Source organism: Vitis vinifera, chromosome 19, assembly GCF_030704535.1.
Source record: "Vitis vinifera cultivar Pinot Noir 40024 chromosome 19, ASM3070453v1".
Lineage (NCBI taxonomy): Eukaryota > Viridiplantae > Streptophyta > Magnoliopsida > Vitales > Vitaceae > Vitis > Vitis vinifera.
Window position 1 is genome coordinate 22,402,982 of NC_081823.1, and position 9,095 is coordinate 22,412,076.

At 31.9% G+C, this 9,095-nt stretch overlaps 1 protein-coding gene and 1 non-coding gene across 5 annotated transcripts in view; both read right to left on the minus strand.

The window, feature by feature from the left end:
- LOC104877767 (histidine-containing phosphotransfer protein 1) overlaps positions 1-5,946 on the minus strand; it is a 34,143-nt gene extending 28,197 nt beyond the window's left edge. For all 4 annotated transcript variants that reach the window (XM_059735467.1, XM_019216893.2, XM_059735465.1 and 1 more), the window contains exons 1-5: positions 5,767-5,946; positions 5,575-5,651; positions 4,950-5,080; positions 4,791-4,859; positions 3,389-3,460 (exon numbers count right to left, since the gene is read on the minus strand). In XM_059735467.1, coding sequence (XP_059591450.1) covers positions 3,389-3,460; positions 4,791-4,859; positions 4,950-5,080; positions 5,575-5,634 — 332 coding nt within the window. In that variant the 5' untranslated portion in view covers positions 5,635-5,651; positions 5,767-5,946. The remainder of the gene's footprint in view (positions 1-3,388; positions 3,461-4,790; positions 4,860-4,949; positions 5,081-5,574; positions 5,652-5,766) is intronic.
- Positions 5,947-6,535: 589 nt separating this feature from the next.
- Positions 6,536-6,642, minus strand: LOC132253505 (U6 spliceosomal RNA). Its single transcript, XR_009465354.1, has one exon. It is a non-coding gene; the product is annotated as a U6 spliceosomal RNA (small nuclear RNA).
- Positions 6,643-9,095: the final 2,453 nt, after the last annotated feature.

Consider the following 9,095-nt stretch of genomic DNA (forward strand, 5'->3'; position numbering starts at 1 on the left):
AGGTTATAGTGCTCATTACAAAGGTTACAAGTGTCTACATCCTTGTAGAAGAATTTACATTGCTCGTAGTGTCTCCTTTGATGAAAATGATTTTCCCTTTTTACTTGGTTTTGCATGTTCCAGCTCACATCTAGATTATTCTTCTACTCAAAGTTCCTTTTCTCCTTATCATCAGTGGATTCCTAAGTTTGATTGTCCACGTCCAATTGATATTGGCATGACAGGTTCTAGTGCAGTTCAGAGCATAAAATCCATTGCATCCTCACCAAGCTCTTCTAGTTCAGGTCAAAAGAATAATCAAGGTAACAATTCTGGCCCTTCCCTCACCAATAATATTGAAATTCCTTCCATTAATTTGTTTGAAGACCTCTCTTTTAAACCTATTGAGCAACATCAAGATCACATACAAAAATAATCTGACATCATCCATCCTAATACCAATAGCATTCTTAAACCTTGTCAAACCTCAATTCACCCTATGACCACTAGATACAAATCAGACATTTCTAAACCCAAGCTATACCTTATCAACACAAAACCCAAATCAGCATCTGTTTTAATTGAGAACTTAGAACCAATTAGCATTGACCAAGCCTAGCAAAACAAGGATTGGAAGCAAGCTATGGATTAGGAATATGAGGCCTTCATGAAAAATAACACTTAGGTTTTGCTACCATATAAGGTTGCCATGAACGTTGTTGACAATAAGTGGGTATTCAGGGTAAAGAGAAATTCAGATGATACAATTCAAAGATATGAAGCCTGACTAGTTGCCATGGGCTTTTAGCAAACACCAGGAGTTGACTACTTTGAAACATTCATTCCAGTAGTGAAGGCTTCAACAATCAGGGTTGTTTTGACTTTGGTAGTAACAAATAACTGGGATATACAACAACTTGATGTAAATAATGCTTTTCTGAATGAAGAGCTATAAGAGGAACTGTATATGCACCAATCGACAGGCTATATCAATCCTTTCAAAGCAGAATTTCTTGTAAACTCACAAAGGCTCTCTATGGATTAAAACAGGCACCTCAAGCCTGGTTTGACAAGCTTAAGGTAGTATTAATTAGTCTTGGTTTTGTGAACTCCAAATCAGAAAGCTCATTATTTGTGTTCAGGTCTGGAAAACAATTCTTATATTGTTGGTATACATTGATGATATCCTAATAACTGGGAATGATCCAGTGAAGATGAAAAAGATTATTGAAAGCTTGAATGCACAGTTAACCTTGAAGAATTTAATATCACTGAGCTATTTCCTAGGTTTTGAAGCTCATCGAACAAAGTCTGGAATCTATCTAATTCAGAAGAAATATATGACCGATCTATTATCCAAGGCTAACATGTTGAATGCTAAGAGCAACCCAACGCCTATGTGCCAAGGAACAAAAATTCACCTTGCTGATAATGATTTATTTGAACAACCAACTCTGTATCGGACCATCATTGGAGCTCTGTAATACCTAACTCTATCCAGGCCAGACATCATTTTTTGTAAACATTGAGTCAATATTTGCAGCCAACAACAATTAATCACTAGAAAGCTTGCAAATGTATACTTAGATACTTATATGGAACTCTTGACTATGGGCTTCTCTTCTCACCAACAACAGAAATGACACTAGAAGGGTATGTTGATGCAGATTGGGCTAGTTCCTTGGATGATAGAAATCCACAACAGGCTATTGTATTTATCTTGGTGGAAACTTAGTTGTATGGAACTCCAGAAAACAAAAGGTAATATCTCGCTCAAGCATTAAATCAAAATATTGTGCCCTTACTCAAGTTGCAACAGAACTTGTTTGGTTACAATCTCTATTCTCTGAATTGGGAATTGAGATAAATGATTTCCCTACACTCTGGTGTGACAATATAGGAGCTAAACAACTTGCTTCGAACGCAGTCTTGCACTCAAGAACAAAACACATTGAGATTGATGTTCATTTTATTATAGATAAGGTTATTACCAAAGAACTAGAGATAAAATATGTGCCAACAGAAGATCAATTGTTGATATCTTGACAAAGCAGTTATCTATCTCCCACAGTCTCTCTTGACGGAGCATGTTGAAGAGTTATTCGTATTTGGAAAATGACCTATCTTATCAGAATTAGTTACAAATTCCCTCAGGACTCAGACGCTATACAAGCTCTTTCTTAAGACTCTTTCTCTCTCTGAGAATCCCCATTCTCATCCTTATCTGTTAGTTATGATAGCCTCTCCCCTTTATTCTTATCTGTTATCATAAGTTCTATATATTCTGTAAAACCACTCAAGTAAAGTTTAATATACTAAGAATTGCAAAGTTTTTCAAAGCTCTAGAATCTCCTATTTCTTAACTAGAAGCAACTCTTTAAGCCTTTTTCATCCTATTTCTGAAAAAAGTTCCATGCTAGCTCAAAATGATTTTTCTCACCAAGGAGTGCATCACCTACTTCATTCCAAAAAAAAAAAAAAGAACATGAACTATCACAAAGTAGTTACTTTCGAGCAATGAAGGAGAATATGGTCAACTATTTCTTTTTTTGTTCTCTTTTTCATAGATAGATCTTTTCTGTGTATCATCCATCCTCTCCTCTTAAGCTAATCCAATTCATTATCCTACCCAATGTAGCTTCCCATGTGAAAAAGGCAACCATCGATGGTATCCAAGGATTCCAAATTATACTATAAGGGAACATCTCCATTTAACCGCATGATAAAGAGGAGCAAAGAGACTTAATTGAGAAAATGAAGACTTAGCATCTCCATTTCAGCACATCTTTACCAATAGGAATCAATCTGGGAACATTCAGATTTGAAGTAAAGCACATATATCCAGATCTATAAAGTTTTTAATGCCTATTGCTTCAATTGTGCATAGATCTAAAGCACCCTAGGGAATTTTAGCATGCACCCTAATGGTCCAAGGAGGGGAATGAAGATATCCAAATATTCCCGACACAAACCACTCTAAGGTTCACTCATGACTCAAATCACTTCCTCAAATAAAGTTTTGGATTTTATCAAGATAAGTATTATCCATATATGCGGTTTTTTTTTTTTTTTTTTTTTTTTTTGTGCATGTAGATGGGGGAGAAAAGCTCTCATTCCACAATTTTGAATAACGTAGCAGTAAACATTGGCTTTATTTATGGAGAAAATGTTAACCCGCCACTAATTCAATTGAAACACATGTTATGCATGAAAGCAAATAACCATCACCTATGAATATAAGATGTCAAGAGCAAATAATTTATGCAAGAAACAAACACTAGAAGTTAGTAATATTAAAAATTGATCTTGATTTATGTGATGCATAAAGGGAATAAAAGATTATTGGAACATCTACAAGTTACAACCATTAGTAGCAGAAAACTAATGCATGTGGCAATGCCTTTCTTACCGTTCCTTAGATCCATATGCACAGGCCTGCACAAAGAGACAACAAGCATGTAGTATGGATTGGGCTCCAATACTGCACCAACAAACATAACAAGCATGTTAACTTTTATTTCAAACTACAAAGAATAGAGCTCCAAGATTTCAAAGCTAATATGAGATTAAAGCAAAAAACACTTGTCACTGCAAATGATGTGGAAAAGCATTTGAACTTTGAATAATATTGTCCACAATCTCTCTTTTAGAGGAAAGAAACTTACAATTAAGAAAGTTGAGTCCTATGCAAGAAACCTAAACTAATAGACAACAATGGTATTATGGTGCCAAGGGAACTATGTGATAGCATGATTTATTTGAATCTTCAAATTCTGTGTAGATGTAATTGAAATCATAGAAATGGATCATCGTAATAACACATTGACAGTGTCAACTAATGGTGTCATTCTTAATCATGTGAGAACAGGCAGTCCAATGCATCAATCTTGGCTTCTTTGGTCTAGAAAAGAGTGAGGTCATATTGGACCAAAATCTTGATATTTTGGAATCCACACTGGAACTCTGGGAACACATTCTCAAGAGGGAATCCACTATCTATGTCAAGAAAACTTAATATGTCCTATTAATAATTGATAAAAGGTAGGTCACAGAAAACTAATAAGTCCTTTCAACAAAATTGTTCACTAAGATGGTTTTCCATTTATTTGTTAAGACCTATTTATTTTTAAAGCCAATCCTTATAAAAGAACCTTTCAAGTGACTGAAGAGGGATGATTTGGCGATTCGAGGATTAGAAAGAGGAAAAGATTATCTTGTGGGCCAGTGTAGTTTCTTTTTTAATTGCAACATCTTGATATTAGTGGTAAATGGGTATAACTGTAAATATTTAGGCCAGCAAAATGATTTTGTTGTAATGATCTTTCAGGCACACAATGCTACATTAGTTTTTCTTCACAACGGCTCAACCCAGGCCCCAAGAGATAAATATGTATCAAAAGGTTTCCTTAATGAAATGTTATACAAACTCTATCAGCTTTATATGATTGCCAGGCATGATTCCTCACATATGCAATCATAATGACAGACACTCTCCTAACGCACATGCCATAGACTAAAAAAGAAAATAAAAAGCTGCAAAACAATTGCCATATCCAATCCAATCAATAGAAAAGAAAGATGAAGAGAAGAAAATGCAAAAAAATAAAAACTGATAAAAAATAAAACAAAAATAAAAATTCAACAAGCTTAGGATTGTTAAAAGTATCACTTACAATCCTTCTTTTAGTACACTACATGTAAGGCATTTATAAGTCTAGCACTCAAACTTCAAGTGAAGAACTTGCTTTTAATGACCATATAAAAAATTTATCAGGCCCTCTAATGCATTACCAAAGAGATGATTAAATTACCTACAACTACGTATCCCAAGGTGGCCAGCATGAACAGCCGCTCCTGCATAGTTAACATTAGGTTTTGTCCTGTACAAATTAAACTCGGAAATTTAATACCTAAATCATGAAACAACTACTTAAAACTTAGGTATAAAAATACATCAGATTGGGAAATACAGATAGTTGGCAATCGCTCTGATGTTCTTCCCGATTAGAGTGCAGTAAACGAGGATCATTTTCGCAACTAACTGACAATCACCGGCTGCTCGTATTGTTTGAACTAGTTGGAATTGGCCATTCAAAAGTCCCTGCAGGGAATAATATCAAAAACAAGAAATAAACAATCAAGAAAGTAGTTGAAGAAAACCTCATTCATTCTTAAATGATATATTATACAACCCTTCAAAATTCAAGCGAAGAAAGATGATGAATCTCCTAATTTCTATAAGTAACAAACTCAATCTGGAACAATTAACAAATACATTAAGCCTTCGTTTGGATTATGGGAAGGAGTGGAAGGAATAAAAAAAAAAGGATGAAAATTACTCACAAATTGATTCTTTTCTCAAGCTATTTTCAACATATTCCTTTCCTTTCCCATTGCTTTGTCCAATATCCAAACAAAACCTTTAAAAGTGAGCAATCAATCACTTACGAAACAGAGAAACTGCCCAAAATTACGTAAAATTTTATCTATTTTCATTACTTCAACAACATCCAAGAAACAAAGTTCAAACCCAAATCTGATGAAAATAAACCAAAACTTCCAAGAAGGATGAAAAAAAGACATGGAATCACTCGCCTCAACAAGCATCTCCCTCACAAGCTGATTGATCCGAGCCTGATGTCTCGCTATATCCATGTTCAATTCAGTTTTATCTGCAATAGAGAAAATCATGGAATAACACTTCCTGTTAAAACTCTGTTTGGTTGCTGGGAAAATCTCAGAAAAGAAAATTCCGCCATCAACTGACATCACCCATATTTAGCTTACTTTAGTTGAGCTCTTCACTTGTATCAACAATCTTCTTCTTTTTCAGTTTTCTTGGATTTTCTCGGACACCAAACAATAGACAGAAAAATAACGATTCTTTTTAGTTTTTCTTTCCTCTCTTTTAACTTGCAGTTATTAAATCTTCTAATGGTGGAAGGGTTGTATGGTAATTTCATTAGACGGTTGATTGTCTGATCAGAAGCGAGATGGCGGGAAAACAGAGAAGTGAGAAGTCTGGTGGAAGTAATGGGCCGGGCTCAAATCTTGGCCCATTTTTAATGGGGCATGGTCGGGTTGAGCCCGATCCAATTTAAACTCCCTTTTTCCTTTTTAATTAAAAAACAAAATTTTAAATTAAGAATTTTTATTATAAGTTTTTAAAATTATCATTTTTTTTTAATTTTCAAATAATAAATAAATATTTTTAAATAGCTTATAAATATATGATATGACCTCTATTTATATTTTTCAAATTTAATTTGAATTATTATGAAAATTATAAACTTAATTAAATAAAAATAAACATAAATTTATAAATAATTTTAAATTAAGTCAATATAAAATGGTATTAAAATTAATCCCCAACCCCATGGGACACAATTGTGATATGTGATATCTCACATTTGATAAGGGAAAAAGCTTTTAGAGTATATATATATATCAACTTTTTTAACTTTGTAGATGTGTTTTATAATTACGAGAGCCTTTTAGGTTTAGAACTAAAAATATCTACATGATTTAGAGCAAGTCATTACAAAATGATATCATAAAAAATTTGGATCATTTTTCGATTTGTGCATATTATCCTTGTGTAAGGGTCACGTTAATCTTCTTTGTATCATTGCAATTTTATTTGATGTCTCTTAATTCTATGACACCCCAGACTTAGCACCACAATCATTTCACATATCAAAACCAAAGCTAAATAAAATCCCAAGCACTTGGATAGAAAAATTCTAGAAATTATAATTGAAATTGAGTTTTAAGTTAGGCATCCTAAATAATCATATTTAAAATAATTTCTAATAGAAGCACCCTTCATATCTCGATCTTTCCTCAGAGGTGTCACTTTGTATTAGAAAAAGGGGAATAATATAAAAGAGTGAACTTGACAACTCAATAAGGAAAAAATAGTTCAATAAGAAAAATTAAGTGTAGTAAAAAATTAAATCCTAGGAGATATCATTTTATATATATATATATATATATATATATATATATATATATATATAAGTCAATTAACAAATAAGTTTATTTAATTCTATAATTTAATTTATTTTCTTTGAAAATTTTAACGTTTTCAATTTAAAAATAACATAACATAACATAATATGCATTATCAGATCATATTTAAAAGAAATTTATAAGCAAATATTTCACTATGATCCATTCACAATAACTCTTTGCCCACAAAGTGTCAATAGTATAACAAATGTCAATAACACTCTTACTGCCTAGGGTTACACTAAATCACTATCTCACCAAGGGTAATGAACGTCAACAACTTATCCCTTGTTGACTAGGGTAATTGAAAACTAGAGTTTCCAAAATTATTTTAATTAATTGAAATGATAAAATTCACTTGCATAACAATCAAACAAATCATATGATATTCCTAATGTATTTTATAAATCAAGAGATAAAATAGAAATATTTTATAAAATATTACTTGATCCACTTTCGGGAATTGAAATATTTTGATCATTTGCAAGCGGATGAAAACAAATAAAAAAATTTAAAAAAATTATAAAATTACTTACTATACTATTAATCTTTACCCCAAAGAAGTCACATAAATTCTTAAAAAAAGTAATCCACACATTTAAATTGAAGAACGAAGTAAATACTAAAACTTTCTTCTTTTTAACTCTTCGAATCAAAGTTCTTTGGAGACTTTATTTTCTTCCCTCCCTATTTTGTCTTTTTCATTTTTTGATATTATGGAGAAACCATAACAAGATAAAGATAGTGGGTGGTTAAAGGTATAAAAAAGCACCTTTAACAATACAGGATGTTACATGTGGGCATAGGGGAAGAAGAGCATGGTTTACTCATAAGACATCATTTAACTACATAACATCATACAGGATGGCTAGAATTCCTAAATTATCACAATCACTTGGGATGGCCCATGGATGTCATTACACTAATAGGCCATACGCATGACTCATCATGGGTAGCACAGGAGAAAGAAGACTCAATTAATGTAACATGAATCATGATGTTTTCACTTACATTATCCATTTTGTTGGCATGGATTGATGTAAGAAACATATAGGCTATGTTTGGTTCTCGTAAAATTTGAGGGAAAATATAAGGGAAAAAAATAGAAAGGAAAGGCAGAAGTAAAGGAAAAGTGAAGGAAAATAAAAAATAGACTAAAAGTCAATAAATTATTTGTTTATGCTACTTCAAATTCATTTACTTATTTTAACACTTCAATATGAAGATTAAATAATTTGAAAAGATATAAATTTCTAATTAGTTTTAATTATATTTGATTTTCTTTTATATTTTTCATGGTACAATCAATCATAAGAAAATCATTATATATATATATATATATATATATATATATATATATATATATATATATATATATATATATATATATATTTCCTTTTCATAGTACTTTTTAGAAACCAAACATAATAATGAGCTTTTAGAACCCTTTTGTTTTTTCTCTATTCTTGGCAACTAATTTGATATTGATCTATAAGACTTTCCACATTATTTTTATCTTAAAATACATGATAAATGGTTTGAAGAAATACACGTAAAAATAAACCACTAACTTGACAAATAGCTCATTCTAACACATTAGTGATCTTGCTCTTAGCACAAACAAAAGCACGAGGTATTTCTACCTAGAAATGAGGGGAGAAACCAACCAAACCATTATGAAAACTAAATAATTTCTATCAAAGCACAGTAAATGGGAAGGAAATATATAGTATTATTTGATACAGATGTAGCTTAACAAAGAAAACTTTGTGCCAAAAGCCACTGCGATTAGAAAATAGTTGTTGCTTGATTACATGACTAGATTTTTAAGTCTTACCAGTAGGAACAGGAAAGTCACATTTTCCAAATATATCATGTTTGACAAGATACCTAGATATTATTCAAATGTCAAAGTTAAATAGATGAACTTTATTAGAGGACACAAATGCATGCTAACCTACACATCAAAACAAATACACCAGCATTTTTTGCTGAAATTTTGCAAAAGATTCCCATATGTAAGCCATGACAATACTCCCCATGGACAGCTCAATGGGCATGATCCATTGGTGTATCAACAAGTTTGCAGTCAAGCATATCTATTT